The sequence below is a fragment of the Crinia signifera genome, chromosome 4, assembly GCF_055691185.1.
Source record: "Crinia signifera chromosome 4, ASM5569118v1, whole genome shotgun sequence".
Classification (NCBI taxonomy): Eukaryota; Metazoa; Chordata; class Amphibia; order Anura; family Myobatrachidae; genus Crinia; species Crinia signifera.
In genome coordinates, this window is record NC_139220.1 from 217,218,198 (window position 1) to 217,238,200 (window position 20,003).

General features: G+C 41.6%; 1 protein-coding gene across 1 annotated transcript in view; it reads right to left on the reverse strand.

Moving 5' to 3' along the window:
• The window catches only part of ENTREP2 (endosomal transmembrane epsin interactor 2), a 703,761-nt gene that overhangs the window by 274,299 nt on the left and 409,459 nt on the right, over positions 1 to 20,003 (reverse strand). The window contains exon 3 of the mRNA XM_083183776.1: positions 4,306 to 4,416. Coding sequence (XP_083039902.1) covers positions 4,306 to 4,416 — 111 coding nt within the window. The remainder of the gene's footprint in view (positions 1 to 4,305; positions 4,417 to 20,003) is intronic.

Below are 20,003 nucleotides of genomic sequence, written 5' to 3' on the forward strand. Positions count from 1 at the left end.
TCCCTGCATGCTTTACATTTCTGGTCTGTCCAACACACCCATTAAAAGAATAATGTGGGCCACATAATACCACCCCATGCCAATTACACATTATGCCACACCGTAATGCCCAGTATACAATATGCCAAACATGGTAATGCCCATTACACAATATCCCAAACACGGTAATGCCCATTTTGTATGCCACATAACTGCTTCTTACATACATGCTCATTGCCAAGTATTATATTCTCAGTGCCAGAGGTAACATGCCCACTGCCAGCGGCAATGTGCCCATTGCCAGGGGAAGTTACTGTGTGCTCTGCACTGTGTGGGAAAGGAGACAGCAGGGCAGAGCGATGGGAAACCCGGATGTCTCAGAGCAGGTCCATCTGTCCGTGGTGTGGCTATTTCAAATGACTCGCCGACTCGCGAGCCAATCGGTGCTCGTGGCCCGGCAGCTCCTGATTTATTGCCATCCCACGAGCTGCCAAGTCATGAGTAGGCGCATCTTTTAAAAATAGCTGCGCTACAGACGGACGGACCTGCTCTAAAACATCCGGATTTCCCACTGCTCTGCCCAGTTGTCACCTTTGGCGATGTAGATGGAGTGCGGAGGCGGAACCGTTCCGCCTCCAAAATGAAACTGACGGAACTCAGTTCCACCCCGTTCAGGCTCACTTTAACCCCTGGTGGGCAGTGGTGCCCATAATATACAGTATACATTGCTGGCCTGTGCCAGCAATGTATATACAATATTACAAGCCAATTTATAATCGTTGGTGCCCAGTGGTGCCAGTAAAGGTGTGTACACACAGATCAATTTGATTGCTGGCAATATATTGCTAGCGATATATTGCTCAGCAATCATATTGCTCAGTATCTCCTTTTCATCAGCGATAGGTGCAGCGATGGGGGTTACAGCTTGTGCCAGCACTGTATATATGTATTACTGGCTTATAAGTAACATTACATTGGTGGCCAGTGGTGCCAGTCATATATACATTGCTGGCATATGCCAGCAATGTATTTATTATGCCTTAAACATTAAACATTGGTGGCCAGCAGTACTCCCTGCTCCGTGTTAAGCGGGGGGGGGGGGGGGGTGAGCAGAGAGTGTTGCCGTGCAGCCTGGGGGAGAAGTGCTCCGTGATGAGCAGGTCAGGTGGGGTGGGGCAAGCAGGCAGGGAGTCCTGCCACTTCCCGGGCGGGTGAGTAGGGCTGTGTGGAGCCGCCGCAGTGGCACCCGGACAGGGTGAGTATGACAGGCGGGGCAGGGAGGGGGGCAGCGGGGTGTCGGGCTGAAAGTGGCAAATCTTTCAGCCCGGCAGCATACACACACAGCGATGATGGATGATAAACCATCCATCATCGCTACATCTGCTGGTAATACCAGCAGATGAACCACCTGGCTAGCGATGATGCAGGAGCGCACATCATCACTAGTGGGGCAGTGCTGGGCCATACACACTAGGAAAATCGCTCAAAACGGCTTTTCTTAGTACTTACAGAACCTCTGTGTTTTAGCTCCTGGGATAAGTGCACAGAGCTATTTAATTACTTCCCATGATAAGCACATGACTAGCTCTGAGTGTACACTCTGCAGAGACATGCAGACAGGGGATGCAGGGGAGCAGTGCCTCCCCCTGTCATAAACGATTAAAAAAACACATATACTGTGTAATGAATATCTTATTTGATTTTTTTGAATATACACTGCTCAAAAAAATAAAGGGAACTTTTAAACAACACAATGTAACTCCAAGTCAATCACACTTCTGTGAAATCAAACTGTCCACTTAGGAAGCAGCACTGATTGACTATCAATTTTGCATGCTGTTGTGCAAATGGAATAGATAACAGGTGTAAATTATAGGCAATTAGCAAGACACCCCCGATAAAGGAGTTGCTTACAGCCCAAAACCGTGAAGGACGTTCGGCATTTGCCAGAGAACACCAAGATTGGCAAATTCGCCACTGGCACCCTGTGCTCTTCACAGATGAAAGCAGGTTCACACTGAGCACATGTGACATTTCTTTGGGGGGCCACACAGCCCTCCGTGTGCTCACCAGAGGTAGCATGACTGTTATTAGGTACCGAAATCCTCAGACCCCTTGTGAGACCATATGCTAGTGCGGTTGGCCCCTTGGTTCCTCCTAATGCAAGACAGTGCTACACCTCATGTGGCTGGAGTGTGTCAGCAGTTCCTGCAAGACAAAGGCATTGATGCTATGGACTGGCCCGCCTGTTCCCCAGACCTGAATCTAATTGAGCACATCTGGGACATCATATCTTGCTCCATCCACCAACACCACGTTGCACCACAGACTGTCCAGGATTTGGCGGATGCTTTAGTCCAGGTCTGGGAGGAGATCCCTCAGGAGACCATCCGCCACTTCATCAGGAGCATGCCCAGGTGTTGTAGGGAGGTCATAAAGGCATGTGGAGGACACACACACTACTGAGCCTCGTTTTGACTTGTTTTAAGGACATTACATCAAAGTTGGATGAGCCTGTAGTGTGTTTTTTCACTTTAATTTTGAGTGTGACTCCAATTCCAGACCTCCATGGGTTAATAAATTTGATTTCAATTGATTTTTGTGTGATTTTGTTGTCAGCACATTCAACTATGTAAGAACAAAGTATTTAATAAGAATATTTAATTCATTCAGATCTAAGAAGTGTTACAGTATGTTAGCGTTCCCTTTATTTTTTTTGAGCAGTGTACTATGTGGGACACTCTGTGGGAGGCTGGGAGGCAGCGGGAGCTGTGCCTCCCACTGACAATTGAAAACTGTCAGTAACGACGCTGGGGCTAATCACGGGCAGAAAAAGAGGCTGAAAAGTGCCTTCAGCCCACATACAAATAATGCCTCTGTCACTGAAACAGATTTGATAAGACAGCGGATCAGTCTGTCACACACTGACAGCCTTTATCTGCTGCTTGTCACTGCTGCTCAGTGTCAGTCTGACCCCCGCCACCAATACCTGTTACCGTAGTGGGCATCGGCTGCGGGGGTAGAGGACATTGGCGGTGGGGCTAGCAGGCATCAGCGGCAGGGGTAGATGGCATGGGCAGCAGCGTTAGAGGACATAGGCTGCAGGGTATTGGGCATTGGTGGCATTGAAACTGTGTAAAAAAAATTGTGAGATGATGCAGTTTAATAAAATATTTTAAAAAACATGTTTGTGTTTTTATTTTAATATTTCCTTTACTGGGGGCTATAGCTACCAGAGGTCCTTTAATGCCCCATATGCTGGTACTTGTGGTTCTCCGTAGTACCAGCATGTGGGACAAGCTTGCTGATACCTGTAGTCAAACTGTAAAGGACAATATAACATTTTTAAACCAGCTCTCAATCCCGCACTCACCACCCAGAAATGCAGGGGATAGCCCCGGACTTCAGCCCAGGCCAGGGGTGCCTTGGAGAGGGGGGACCCCTTTATTTTGGGGGTCCCCACTTCCTCAAGAACTCCCTGCCTGGGCTGACTAGTTTGGGTGGGTAATTTTTTGGCCACGGGAGCCCATCAAATGTGTCCCCTGGCGATGGCATTACACCCCCTGCTAATGAAGCCTAGTGCTGGTCCCTAAAAAACAGTAGACCCCAACTCATTTGGTTCCCTATGTTTTGGCAACCAGGGCCGGCTCAATAGCCTAGTGCTGGTTTCTAATATATAGGGGACCCCCACTCTTTATGTACCCCCGTATTTTGGAAACCAGGGCCAGCTCCAAAAGCCCATTGCTGGTCCTTAAAATACAGGGTTATATACAGTATATGTGTATATGTAATATATATATATATATATATATATATATATATATATATATAATTATATAAAGCCCTGTATACACTAGATGACTTTATCACCCTTGCATTTATCTCTTGTTAAGGCTTAATACATCTGCCCCAATTGTTCAGTATGTATGCGTTATCTTGTTTGACCAGTGTGTACAGAGCTTTAGAATATCATTTTAACTTTGGCAAATTCATCATCAGTTGTAAAGTAAACTATTAAAATGTTGACTGTTATGCTTTATTACTGAAAGAAAATGTTTTACCCTATGCTTATATTTTATTACTTTATTATACTTATATTTTATTATATTGTATATATTATTATACTTAGATTTATTTATTATTCTTTATTGCTTTATTACTGAAAGAAAATGTTTTATTCTATGCCTCTTTATTATAATAATAATAAACAAACTGCAAGGTTTTCCAGTACTGCTATATTTCAACTCTATCTCCAGCTTCAAAGTTAATAGTGCAGGAAATATATCCAATATTCAGGTCAATATGGGTTACTCGGCAGGTACTTACCAGTCGACAGCCTTCAAGAGAACTGACTAGTTGAGCATTTTGACAGGACAGAATGGAACCCGCCAAGTTGAGCATGACACACACAGCAGACAGCAGCATAAAAAAGGTTATCTGAAAATAAATGGAAAAAAAAACAGACATTAGGTAAAATAATGCATTCCTCTTGTATCACCACATAACAGAGCTAAGCCTGTTACTGCAAAGCACGTATACAGAAAAGCAAAGGCAGTATAAAACTCCATGCACATTACATTTTATATAGCTTTGGATCAATCGCAGGAGTCTTTACTGATGGCTTTAGCTGACCTGCCTAATCAGCTATGGGCATATGTATTAATTGTTTGTTCTTATTTGCAGCAATAAGTAATTAATCATTGTTGGGATGGGATCTGTAAAGATACACTGTAAGAAACCCATCCCTGCTGTGTGTTAGGAATAAAGGTATTGCTAATGTAATCCCTATACTTCTTCAGGAGCCAGAAGATGTTCTGACACCCGATAATTTACTGTGGGCCCCTCTTTCCCATCGGAGACCACACAAAAGAAGAAGTCTCATATAGTTGTCGCATAATGACCCACTGGACTGATCCTGTGCTCCCTCTCTGTCGGTTCAGCTCAAAGGGTGCCTGCTGCATAGTAGAGGGTTTTTTTCTTGCATTTTTAAAAGTGATAAGTGATTAGGCCACTCCCAGATCTTACCGGGATCTCTGTGGCCCTACCTGCTGCTTCTGTGCTTACAGTAGCTGTAGTCATTCCTCTGCATACTGTGTCTGGGTCAGACCAGGATAGAGTAACTACTGTGTTAATGGCGCTGTTGGGGCCGGTGAGGTGATGGTGGTGTTGCGGGAGTGTGTATGTGCCAGTTGTGGAGCAGATTACTACTGTATGATAGTGCATGTGACAGTACATAGTTTATATATATATATATATACACATATATATACATAAGACGAGAACGGGGATGTGGTTGACGACAGCCCACTGGCCCTTTAGGAGTAACCACCTGCCTGAGAAACCTAGAAGGCACCGAAGGTACACTCAAAGGGGGTGCCAATGGGTAAGGCAGAACAACTGGAAGAAAGCCTCCAATTCCAACCAAAATCTAGTTGTCAACCTATCATCATACCAGCTTTCTGACAATGAAATCAAAGTTTTATCTAAGGGTTTGTCCTATGTTCCTTCCACCAAGCTGGACCCACTCGATTGGCAAGTGGAAAAGTATACCCTTAGTCGACAGCTGAAATTGAAATAATTTTTCACAAAAAATCCTCCTGTATCTCATGTACATCCTAACCTATACCTGCTAAACTTCGCAAGCTACAACCACGCTCAACGTTGATCCTAAATTGAGTAACCCATCCATAAAAACTTTTACCCGTTTATTGGGTGAACAAGTTGAAGAACAACTATCTAAATCTCATATTCAGCACTCGAATTTGACATCAGATGAGAGATTTTGGGTTAATATTTAGACCTGCTGATAAAGGAGGAGCTTTGGTGGTGATGGATTTCAACAAGTACAAAGCCCCGTGCTCACGCTGGCAAATTTCGTTCCCAATTGGTCCACCTACTCAAGGACGCAGTCACTCGGACAATTATTGACCAATCCCTCATGGATACATTGGTCCCACAGTTTCCGGTGATCCCTGTGATATATAGTATTCCAACAAAAAGTCTATGGTGGAGCCTCCCGGAAAGGCCCATTATAGTAGCAAGGGGATCTTTATCCCAATATATCTCTGTTTACTTGGACCCTTTTCTCCAGCCTTTCATCCGGAGACATGAAAGATATCTGTTAGATACTACCACACTTCTACAGAAATTGCAGGTTTTACCCCATCTTACTGATGAAGTGTGGTTGGTTACATTAGACGTTAAGAGCGTGAAACACCATCATCCCACATCAAGATGGGTTGATGGCTGTTGAATCTTTCCTACAACACCAAAGTGATTTTATTGGTCCTGACATTAAGTTCTTGGTCTCTGCTGAAATTTGTTCTCACCAAAAACAATTTGTTGCATGACAGAAATTTTTGGTTGCAGCTCAATGGCTGCTCGATGGGGTCTAACATTGCACCGACGTATGCCAACATATACATGTTCTATGTTGAACAATCCATCTTTTTTAATGACCCTGAGATTGCAGCCAAGATTTTCCTCTACCTAAGATATATTGACGACCTGCTCATTATATGGACAGGTCTGTAGCAGTGTTAATTGACCATGTGGAATGACACAATAGAGGAGTTAGCCCCGTTAAACTCACCATGACTAGTGACCAACACACCATTAATTTCTTGGATGTGGCAATACATTTGCGGGAGGGCAGTATTTCCACCTCTCTCTACCACACAGCGTCTGTCATTTGCACATGGTGTGGTATGTACGCTTTGTTTGTCTTTTGAGCCTGATAATGCCAATAAACGGCATTGAAATGTTGCCTTAAATTACCTGCTTGTTGAACGTCGTTATTATTGCTGAGAGTGCCGCGCCTCAGTGCTACCTATATATACACAGTATATACTGTATATTGGAATCAGCACTCACATCTAGGTTCAGCAATAGCCAGGGTGCACAACTAGAGGAATTATGATTCAGTATCCCAAATAATATCCAGACATTATAGCATAAGAGCTACAGAGGGCACTCATTAATAGACTTTAAAAAAGGCTTTATTGTGGCAAAGAGTAACCTCCCCTTAGCACCACTGCTTGTTGCGACCAAAAATAGGCTACATATTCATTTACAATGCTCACAGGCAATGTCTAGGTAGACAGTCAATAAGTTGACCGCAAAGGATTGACATGCATTAGATCGACCATGACAAAAGGTCTGCACAAGCAAAAGCTCAACATGGAAACGGTTGACACATAAAAATGTAGGTGTGCTTTTACAGGAGGTATTCTGATGTAATCATCAAAACACAACTAATGTAGTGCGTACCCACATGTGGCTCACTTCGCTCGCCATCTTTTGGGGCAAGTGCCTTGGCCTGCTACTACTGTGCTTGGCACACTTTACCATTCTCAATCGGAGCCATGTGGATGGTAAAGCATGAAAAGAATACAAAAAAACCTTTAAAAAAATTGTGAAAAACTCCTTTTGACCTTTTCATATGTCAACCATGTTGACCTTTTGACGGCGTTAACCTTTTGTCAACATTGAACTTGTGCATGTCGACCTATTGACTGTTGACCTAGACTGTGATCCATCCAGTTACCTTTAGGGTACAGGAATATGCAGATGCAACTTACAGCTAAACATTAACTCTTTCTCTGTACCTTGCTGGGTGTATGGAGTATCAATTCAATGACATAACAGTATGTCTACAGCTCTAGTTGAGTTACTTTATATTCATTTGTAAGAAGAGAAAATGTATGCATTTGCATTTAATGCCTTCCTAATACTATAATACTGTTAAAATACCTCAAAAAAGGCAAAAGAGCTGATCTAGATCCTTATGCACTGCTAAGAGCTTTCCCGCTCCTTTGTTCTAAATTGTATCCTACATGTGTCTCTGTGAAGTGCCTAAACTTACATACATTTACAGTAATGGACTGAGCTGCTAAATTGCTATTTCATATCCAGCTACAGATGTGACCCGTGTCCAGGTAGATACTGAATTTCAGCATTTGTACTATAAGAAGTAATAATAAGCAATACATCTGTTTTTGATTGATTTAATAATAACAATCTGGAATATACTATGGAATCCAAAGCAATTCTTGTGGCGCCGATTTTCATATGCATTACATTACTATACCTTTTCAAATGTCTTTAAATTTTTTTTTATATCTGAACAAAAAGATTGTCAAAATGTTTTTGTAAGTATGACATGTAGGGCTAAATGTAATAGCCTCCGAGGTTAAGGTGCCCATACACGTTGCGATAAACAGCGTGCAATGCGATGTGATGCGATGCGCACTCCCGCGGGCATCGCATCGCACAGTACAAAAAGCACGTGCTGCACATACTTTTGTACTTCCCACGGATCGCATCACATCGCATGCAAATCACATGCAAAACGCACGTGTGCGATCCGATGCGATCCGCCCGATAATGCGTCACATTGCATGCTGTTTATCGCAACGTGTATGGGCACCTTTGGTTTTGCCTTTTAAATGATTGCTACATTAAAAAAACTCACACAAATATGTGGGCTCTTACATTTAGCCCGTCATTGCTGTTTTAGCTTCTATAAAAAAAATGAGAACAATGCTCAATCGGTAAGAATTCTGCTCGGGTTGGGATCATTTGGTCTACAGCATGATGGTCGACAGTCATTAGGTCGACATGGGAAAAGGTCAACATGGGTCTAGTTCGACATGGGAAAAGGTCGACATGGTTATAGGTCGAAAGGTCATTAGATCGACAGGTCGTTAGTTCGACAGGTCATTTGTTCGACAATGTCTAGGATGACAGTCAAAAGGTCGACATGGGGTAGGCGTGGGCTGCCAGATCACTGATGCTCACAGTGATTAATGAGAAACGAGCACTGCTTCTGCGACTGGGGGTGATTGAAGAGCCGCAGCTTATTAAGAAAAGAGCTGCATGTGGCTCGAGAGCCGCGGGTTGGCCACCCCTGCTCTAGACCATGACATCTCTTTAGTTGCTACTAAATTGACAGATATTGCATTTTACAATTATGGCTAATTGCAAATTAGTAACCATAACACTGAGAAAAAAATGAATGATAATTTAGCATTTTATTGGTTATGGGCCCTTATTCTGGTTGACTTGCAAAGGCAAATTCCTTCTCAAATGGTCAAAACCATGTGCACTGCAGGTGGGGCAGATGTAACATGTGCAGAGAGAGTAAGATTTGGGTGAGTTATTTTGTTTCTGTGCAGGAAAAATACTGACTGCTTTATTTTTACACTGCAATATAGATCTCACTTTGAAGTAAAACCCCACCCAAATCTAATTCTCTCTGCACAAGTTACATCTGCCCCACCTGCAGTGCACATGGTTTTGTCCATTTGAGAAGGAATTTGCCTTTGCGAGTGAACCAGAATAAGGGCTATGGTGCGTTCAGATCTTTGCTATGTGACCTATAACTACACTTTCATGACTAAATCGGTGCCTTTCTCCTTGATAATTGTAAGCAAAGGCTCCCATACTCTTTAAGAGACTTTCATTCAGTTCTGTTATTTACCAGGCTGCCATTTGCCAGCACAAGGCATCCCCCCTCCCTCTCCACCTTTAGCTCCCAAATAGTATCAATCATACAATGTAATAAAAGCACATAATGCCAACGTTCTCTCACAATCTGAGCGGAATTATAAAGGGTGCCTCGTGCTAATGTATCTGTTTCATTTGTGTATTCACCTTTGTAAAGGAAAGTTATAAATGAGGTCTAATTTGCTTTCTGCCACCTACAGCACTATCTTAGAACACCATTGTATTTCATTATAATGTGCAAGAACGGTTACGTAGGGGGTTTCACTGGAGAAATGGAGGAGTTGTGTAACTATTGAATTTAGAAAGAATGTTTACATGGGCTAGTAAATCAATGATATGTGCAGGAGTGCTGATAAAAGCCCATTTCTTAAAATCCAGTATTAAGAATGAGCAGGTACATATGTGCAATTAAATGCATAATCCATATAACTGTGATAAGTACTTTTTTTATTAGCAGTGAACAAACCTCTGCTGGTAAAAGGTTTACAGCTTGTTTTTATTGGCAGTGAGCAGAATGTGCTGGTAAAAGGTCTGCTGGTAGCTTAGGCATTGTATTTCTTTAGCGTAATAGGAACAAGGCAAGGCATACTGTAGTCAGTACGGCTGTTTGGTGGGATCCAGATGACTCACAGGCAATGTCTAGGTCGACAGTCAAAAGGTCAATATTAACAAGCGTTTAACAATGACACAAGGTCGACAGTCAAAATGCAACTTTTTTTGCAATTTTTTGGGAGGAACTTAGTCACTCTTTACCATCCACATGGACTCCAAATGGAAATGGTAAAGTGTCCGAAAGCATGATGAGGTAAGCGAGTCATTCTAAAGTACATATGCTGAAGTGTTGACATTGGCATCAACTGTTTGACTGTCGACCTTTTGCTATCAATCTTTTGCTTGTCTACCTAGACATGGTCTATGACCTACACCACACCTGTCTTTATTTGGTTACAGCCCGTGGTGGATTGATACTGTATGCTCACCATTACCTTGTGTCAGGTAGTGCTCATCAGATACGCGACTGCTTCATCTATCTGTCATTATGCTAACCTTACTCTACAAGGCAGTGAGTTGCGCTATCATTTCCCATTCCCTGTATAATAGTACCTAGCCCGATATGTCTGTTTTACTGTAAAATAAATGTAATATTATTTATTTATTATTATTTATTAACAGTTTCTTATATAGCGCATACATATTCTGCAGCACTTTACAGAGTATAGTTGAACATTCACATCAGTCCCTGCCCCAGTGGAGCTTACAATCTATATTCCCTACCACATATACATGCACACACAGACATTCTAGGGTTAATTTGATGGGAACCAATTAGCCTACCAGTATATTTTTGGATTGTGGGAGGAAACTGGAGCACCCGGAGGAAACCTATGCAAATACGGGGAGAATATACAAACTCTGCACAGTTAGAGGAATGGCGGGATTCGAACCCATGGCCTCAGTGCTGTGAGGCAGTAATGCTAACCCTTACACCAGGCATACTACCCAATATTAATATTAATGCTATATTGATAATTAACATTGCACCAAGAACATAAATATCTATGATAGCTGCAATTAGATAGTGTCTTTTATGCTCCTCAACAAGCATACGATTGATATAAACCAGTTATATTGTGAACCATAAGTACACTCTAACAATAACTCATCACAGATTGATTTACATGCAAGACAAAATCCAAAGACCATATGGACATCTCATTGCTACCACATAGTTTAGGATTTCCAGATGTTGAGAATGTGGACCTTTAGCTCTTTGGCATCGGTACTGGAGTAAGTGCATTCCAGATGCCGTGCACAAAGAATTAAACATATGGGATATTAGTGGAGTCCATAAAATATTGGGTTAAATTATGCTCACAAAGGAACCTGACAGAGACTGGAAGGCAGCTACAAAGGCTACTGTTCCATTTTACTACTAAAATCTCCTGCAACTGGCAAACACTAAAAGCTAAAAAATAAAAGCAAAAATAAAAAGAGCCATCTGGTCAATCAAATATATTTTTATTATTATTTGGAAGTAAGCAGGGACATATCCCGCAAGAGGCACACGAGACTAAAGAGTGATATTCTGCCAGCGGAATGAGAGGATGGTTCTCAACGCTGCCTGCCAATGCACTGCTATCCCATGTCTCTAATTGTTATGCGTTTGGACCATTGGCAGGGATGATGGGACAATCTTTGTGTGAGTGCCAGATAGAATTTTGGCATATCTTTTAAAACAAGCATAACATTGTATTGTGTTTTTCTTGTTGTTGTTGTTGTGATCACCTGGCTGCAGAGAACGGGAGTTGTTCTGCCAATGCATTTTCCCGTTACGCTGCATGGCCTTGGCCAGGATTTCCCACAGTCCGTTATTTTGGCCATATCATTTCATGTTCAGAAGACTTTTAATGAAAAATATCCATTATCAAACAATTATATTTCTATTAAATAGAGTATTAGCTCATAATCATCTGTGAGTTTTTCTATTAGTATTCCTTTTCATCTGACGAACATACATGTATTATCAATTATATGCACACTTGGGTGCACATTTACAAAGGTGGGAGTTTTTGAAGATGGGATGCTCATAGCAACCAATCAGATTCCATCTATTATTTTCTAGAAGGTGCTAAATAAATTAGAAGTAGAATCTTCTGGTTTGGTTGTTATCAGATTGGTTGTTGTCGGCAATACCCCATCTTCAATAGAACTACCTTCTTAGAAAAGTAACCCTTAGTTTTGGAGATTTAGAGTTCAGGGGGTCCCTAGGCATTGGCTGTCCCCATTTGTCCAATTCTATTATTTTCATTGGTTATATGCCCTCACTTTATGACTGGCAATTTAATATAATAATAAAAAAAAACATGAATGATGACAGTCTATTTTATTTTGATTTATGTAAATCTATGTACTACCGTAAGCAGGACAGTTTACAGGGGCAGTCTGTGCATACCTTACCAATGTACTGTATATCTTGGGAGAAGTATAGAGTGGAAATATTAGTTACTGGTACATTTCAGACTGATAGTACTAAAACAGGCATCCATGTGCCGCCCCCAACAAGTGGCAAACCCTGGCAAGTGCCTCTTGTGCCTAATAGGATATTCTTCTCTGCTCCTAGAGTTCCGTATTACAATCATATACACAAATACCATCAAAGGAAGTGTAATCTTTCCTGAAAGAACCATGAGAGGCTCATAAAAGGAAAGGATCAGGGTGTGACTCATGTTTGATTTTCTACAGGCAGTGTTAAGGGGCATACACACGGGGCAATTTCTGCTAGTCTGCATGCTAAGCAATGCAGGCTAGGGAAATCACCCTTGTGTTTACCAGTGGCTAGATCGCCCAGACACATGTAACGGTGTGTGTATGGACGACCTGTGCTAACCAATGTCCTCTGGTTAGAACACTTGCGCTCTGACTAGATCTAGTCAGGCGATGGTGACAAGCGGGACCGATCCGTGCTTACTAGACAGATCACATAGAAATATGGCTAAAATCACCCTGTGTGTATGCCCCTTTAGGAGTTTTGTATTTATGGCCATGTATTTGGTTCAGTTTCAAAAATATAAAATAACTATTTAAACTTATTGCTTAAAGATGCTAGCTAAAGTCAACTAAAATAACCAGTGTCAGCCAATGACTACTATACATTTTATGCATGATGGAATACTATTGAGTTTATGTATGAAGTGTCTGGTTGTAAAATCCAGCACTTCTGATCATGTTTACGACGTGTGGAATTTAAAATGGCATTGTATTTTTGATATAAACACAATATTAAGCACTGGGTTTTACAGCAAAGAGGTTTGTAAATAACCCCTTTCAGAGAATACTAGGAGACTATGGGGCCTAGAAGCAAAAAAGTGGCAGAGTGCAATTCTATATAATTGGGTCTGCTGCTGTCTCTGACAAGGGGACACCCTTACCCCTTGAATAGGCCAAAAAGAAGAAAAGATTTCAGAGGCAGCGCTGATCCAAATACACAATTAAAAATGTATTATTTAAATAACAATCTATACAATTATTACACAGATACCGGCCGGTACTTCAGCATAAAACAAAAAAAAAACATGTTTTATATTTTTAATTAACTACAATAAACACCATATCCGTTTTTACTCCAGCTCTCTTGTATTCCTTGAGTTACATTGGTTAGTAAGCTGATGTTAGGAATGAACCATTAGCTCTCTCACAGCTTAGTCCACGTTAGTGTGTTAAATAGCATGCATGCTTTCAATATTAGTAGAATACTCAGTCATTTGTAAAAACACAGAAATATGGATAGTGCTCAATTGAGCTATAACCTGCCCGCCTCTGGCTCAGTCACTCGTTTTGGATGTAGGGATCTCCCGGCTGTTAATTCCCTGCTGTATGCAAAACAGCCTTCAGAGTCGTATCCACCGAGTTGTATGCGGTCTTGGAGGAAATATAATTATGCAGGAAGGTACGGTGATGCGGCGGTCGGCACCTGGGTAAGCTCCTTAATGCGCTTCATCAGAAGGACATAATAATTGTATAGATTGTTATTTGAATAATACATTTTTAATTGTGTATTTGGATCAGCGCTGACTATGGGGCCTAGTTATAAATTTTCTCTGTAAATGATGATTTGTTATCACTGCAAATCACTGTGATAAATAATTTTTACATGCAATTTATTGCGAGGAGAGTGGCTTCAATAAGCTTCTGCCCTGGTGAAGAGTAAATAATAAATGAAGTTAAATAAATTAAAATAAGTAAATAAAAATCTAACAATTTAGGGGAGGTTAGGGTTAGGCTATGTGTGTGGGGGATTAGGCACAAAAAGTGGAGGGTTAGGGTTAGACCCTAAGGGGGTATGGTTAGGGTTTAGCTGAGATGGAGGTGAGGTTAGAGTTAGGCACTAAGGGGAGTGGTTAGGGCTAGGCTGCAGGGGGCATGGGGTTATGGTTAGGTTGCAGTTATGGAAGGTTAAGTTTAGAGTAGTGAAAATTTGTTAGAATTCTTACCTATAGTGTTCATTCCAGCACCCGCTATCTTTGAAAACCCATGCAGTTCCTCTTCTCTGCCTGGGGTGTCACTGTCTGCTGTGGTGTTTCTTGCACAGATATGGTTTGCATATCAGTGCTGATATACAGACCACACTGTGCTAGAAGCACTACAGAAGACAGTGACAACCCATAAGGGTTTTTAAAGATAGCGGGAGCTAGAATGAACACTAACCTAGCAAGTGTCAGGATTCCGCACTTCAGACCATATAATGTATAATTTGAATGCACTGTCTGGAACCTGTTCCTGAGAGGATGATTTGGGACCTGTGCCTGTGAGGCCATCCAAGGGTTTCCTCTGCACCCCTGTGGGCCAGTCCAACCCTGGTTGCCACTGTTGCAAATCCCTAGGTATGAATCTTCCTCACTCTCAGGACTCACTGATGTCATACATGGGAATAAACCAAGCAACATTTCAGGAACATTTCTAATTTGTGGAGGATTTTGCAAGTGCCACAAAATAGACATACACCATAATAAATGTTAAACCAAAATGATTTGAAGTGCACAAACATACGTAGCCCTGCTCATCGTTACCACCCCAATTGCCACCTGAGACTCCCGTAGTAATTGGCATGATCCTGTCACCATGCAAGTGCGTCTAATTCGCTCCCACGGCTCATAGAATGCATTGAGTGACTATATTGCAGTGTGGCTATATCACACCGCAGATGCGAATTTGGTGCAACAAACTGGAACAAACAGTGGCGATCTGGTAATGATCAGCACAGCTACATCTGTACAGTGCATTTCACAAATTGGGTCCTAAAAGCAAGATGCAGTACACAGCCAGCGGCCAGACACAGAGGGACCTGAATCCTGACTGCACACTACACCTATGCTTCTCCTTAATATAACGACACACATAAGGACACGCATACCGCTCACTTCCACTCCAATTGTAAGTTGTGTGGATATTTCAAATTGAGGAGGAGGGGGTACTCATAAATGAAAAGTCTAACCCAGAGGTACAGGAGAGAAAAAAGGTTGGAAACCGCTGGTCTATAGCATTGTACTATCAAAACATTTGCCTATAGTGCACAGAAAAGCAAAAACATTAAACTCTGATTGACATCTGTGCCTTATACCATTATATTCCTATTAACAAGTTTTTTTAACATGTCTACAATGTATTTATTCAGTTACATTAGACACTTTTGGAGTGATTGAATATTCAATATATTGTTACATTAGGAAGAGATTTCTGAAATATACCTACTGTACTGTAGTTCCATATTCCAATACAGCCAAATAAGTATTTACTAATTGTTGTACTGAAGGTCCAAAATAACAGAACAGAATATTTTATCCTAAAATATTACTGTATTATATGTAAACTCGTTCTTTTGAACATATCATTTTAATACAATCCAACAGTATAATGATGATAGGTCGACACTCAATAGAGCGACACCAAAAGGTCGACATACACTATGTCGACATTGATAACAAAACATGGGAATGGTTAACCCATGAAAATGTAGACGTGATTTAAAAAAAGTTGCATGGTTTTAACAGGGCTGCCGACAGAAATTGTGGGGCCCGAGACTGACAAAATCCCGGGCCCCCCCTGCCCTGTATTAACAGCATATCTGCGGCCACAGCGGTGGCAGCTGTTTCTCTGGCTCGTCCTCCTGCATCTGGCATTCCTACTGCCCACTGCACTGCCTGTGTATGTCCCCGGGAGGATCCGGCTGGGCCTGGGGACTGCTGTGTATGTGCAGCGGGCTGCGGAGGGCCCGCGGCCCACCGCTGTGAAGTGGGGGGCGGTGGTCAGCTGACCCATGGGCGAGGGGCGGCTGCAGTGAATGATGGTGCTGGCGGGCTGCTGCCCTGCCCTACCCTCTGTCAGGGCGGCCGGGTCGGGGACAGTTGTACCCATAGCACCCCCCCTGTCGGTGGCCCTGATGGTTTATGATCCACGTTGACTCCGATTGGGAACGGCAAAGCGTGCCGAGCGCATTGGTAATAGAGCAAAGCAACGGGCTGGAATCATGGCAAGTGAAGCAAGGTTACGTGTTACACTAATTGGGGCAAAAAAAATGAAAAACTCATGTTGACATTTTCAAGTGTCGACCTTTTGTCAATGTCTACCTAGTGCATGTTGACCTTTTGGTGTCAACTTACTGCATTACGACCTAGAGACTGTCACACCAATACAACACTCAATGCAATCTTATTTGTTAATATCGACCATTTAGCAACACTATTTTATCACACTCTAGCAGTCCAGGTCTTTGTGTATGGTTTAAAGAAGTGAGTGATCAAAACAAGATCATTCTAGATCACTCTACTTTCTAAATATACTCAAAAAGTAAAAAACAAATAAAACACACACACAAAAAATAGTAACAATATAAAACTATATACAAAACAAAAACCTAGTTACATTTAAAAGTATAATATTATAAAATAAAATAGAAAAATTGGATTCAAACCGGGGTCTCGAGCAAAAACCTCAGTGTCATTATCATTCAGTCAGTGAATTTAATCATCTAGCTACTCCTTCCATCTAGCTATCACGAATGGGGCTGCTGAAATATTAAATAAGATTGCAGTGTTTTATTAGGAAGAAAATAAACTGCACCAACCTGTGCTTAATGCCTAAAATATCACATTAGTTGCAACAAGCAAGCCACCGTTTATACTGTGAATGCCTAAAAATGTTAGTATTCTTTTAAAGTTAGAATTTAAAGTGTATAGAATATATATATATATATATATATATATATATATATATAGATATATATATATATATATATCTATATATATATATATATATATATATATATATATATATATAGATATATATCTATATATATATATATATATATATATATATATATATATATATATATATATAATGGATGTGTGGTGCTCGGCACAGCCTCCTACAGATTCTCAATTGTCGGGTGCCAGCACACAGAGTATGAATATACAGTCCAGTAATTCCCAGCCCTTAAATAACACAGTTTACTTGAACGGGTGCCCCCAAGTACCGCCGCAGCACATTATGCCAGACAGTCCAATATGTCAATCATATAAGTGGCACTCACAATACTTGAAAGGGACGACACAGTAGACTGTCAACTTAGATCATCGTTTTGGTATTTATTACCGTCTGAAGAAACGTTAAATACCGAAACATTGATCTGAGTTGACAGTCTACTGTGTCATCTCCATCAAGCATCAAGTAATGGGAGTGCCACTTATATGATTGGTATATATATTGTGACAAGAACACTGGAATAGTGTTTGAGGGCAGGTATATTTGTCCCAGCTTCTTGTCTTATACCTTTTAGAAACAGGAAAACTTCCATGAGAATGTTTCTTTTTTGTTAAAGCTGAGTAAGGCCCAGCTCAGGTGTCTGGCCTCACAGAGGGCTAATCAGCACTTGCAGGTGTGCAAGGCCCATGTAGCGCTGCTGGACTGATCAGTGTGGTCAGACTGCCTGGGGAGACTTCAGAATCTCTGCCTTATACAAGTGAGCCATCCAGTGTTGACTGGAAATCTTTGTGTTTTGTTTAGACAGTTAAGAACATCTTGTGTTTAGTTAGTGCCGGACAGGCAAGGTATTTTCTTTTGATGTTTATTTTATTTTCTGCTTAATAAAACTGGTTGCGGCCAGTTGCACTGCGAAGTCTGGACTTGATGATTTCTCAGCTGCCGCTTGCTGCCTTCTACCCCAGGAAAAGGCATCCAGTTCCCCTACAGTGTTACTGCAGCGCTAATATTAATATGTGGCAATAAAATCTAAAAAAAAACAATTGGACCAGCCGCATTAATAGGTGCAAGCCAGACGAAGAACATGTAGTTCGCTGTGCCCAGAACGAAGCCCCGTTTTTGAGCGAAAGCAGGGCTGCTGCTGGCAAAAACACACAGGTTTTACTGATCACGTGTATTTTTATTTTTTTTGGATGACCAAATCATATATCCCCCCAAAAAATATATATTGGAGAATCATTAACGAAAAAAATATTTTTCACTTCTGATGTTTCTTTGCACCCCTTCTAAATTTATCTTTTTACACAACCCGAGGTGGTAACCACTGATGCAAATACGTATCATTTGGTATTACTGCCTGACATTAAAGGGTTAAATCAACAGAAATTAAGTTTGCCTGGCCTAAATTGAGCAGCAGGCATGCAGATGATATCTACATTTTGGGGTAGGAGGGCTGTAAGAAAGTTACCATTGCAGCTGCCAGCTTATCACATTTGCTGAACACACCATTTTGTATATAACAATAGTATTATGTAAATATACTGATTAGAGCAACTGGTCAAAACTGGTCAGGACTGAAATATTAGATGTGTGGCGGGGAATAAAAGTGATTGGCATAAGGTGCCTCAATAGATATGGGAGCTACAGTATCATGCTGAAGACTGTCTACAATTATCCAGCAGTGAACAGCTGTGCACACTGAGGAGTCCCCAGTGAGAGCAGAGACCAGGCATTGTTATTGTGGATCACCTGTGTAGCTAAGTATCTGTCATCTTACTTATCTATTTCTTTTCATGGTACTTATGTATTATCTGGGCTCCCATTTTAAATGCACCCCATTTTTTCATACCCCTACTATCCAACTACGCATGGAGTTGATTTTATATAGTGTGGCGAGCGCAGCGAGCCACCGTGCCCAAAGAAAAACGGGAGCCCAGATATTACATAAGTACCCTTTTCACAATATGTTTCATATGATCTAGTCCAACTCGAGGGGACATGGAAGTACCAGAATCTATTGCACAGAATATAGGCAGAATTTCCACCAAAGTCCATGCCCTTAAGGTTGATAATTGCCCCCATGCTGACAATGTCTCTGTTATATGGCATGGGCAGATCCACCCTCAGAAAGTTACTGTCGTAAAACTTACCCTGCTAATACCCACAAAACATCCATTGCAAAGCATGCTTCTAATCTATCATCTGTATTCATGTGGGTAGGGTTAGATGTCATTACAATTATCGGTACTTGTCTAGTTTCATGGTGCCAGAGACGCTGGAACGGGCGTAGCAGTTCTTAACGGGCAAGTGGTTTGTCCCTGGCAAAAACAACGGACGAGGCTTCTAAACGCTCAGGCAATAGTTGAGGTCACCTTCCTAGGGCTCCATCAATCTGTCAATCGGAGCCCTAGCCTTGTTTCCTGAGCGGCTCAGCCACGGCTTATAAGCAATCTTATTCCACCTGCTTAAGCAAAAAATACTGTATATTGGAGAATCATCAGGAAAAACCTGAAGTATAATCCACAGGTGAATTCATTAGCTGCAGGAATTTACCGCAGTTAAATCAATATGACCACAATTGTGCATATCAAAGTTGCAAATTACAAACTTGAATGAAGGTAAGATGGCACTCACAAGGAAGGGGACACATGCAAAAACAAGACCCCCCCGTTCAGTAAAACACCCTGTTGCATAACTCCAGACAGTCCAGATTTTGGTGGGAATGTACCGTTTTTCTGGGACTGTCTCATAATCCCACCACA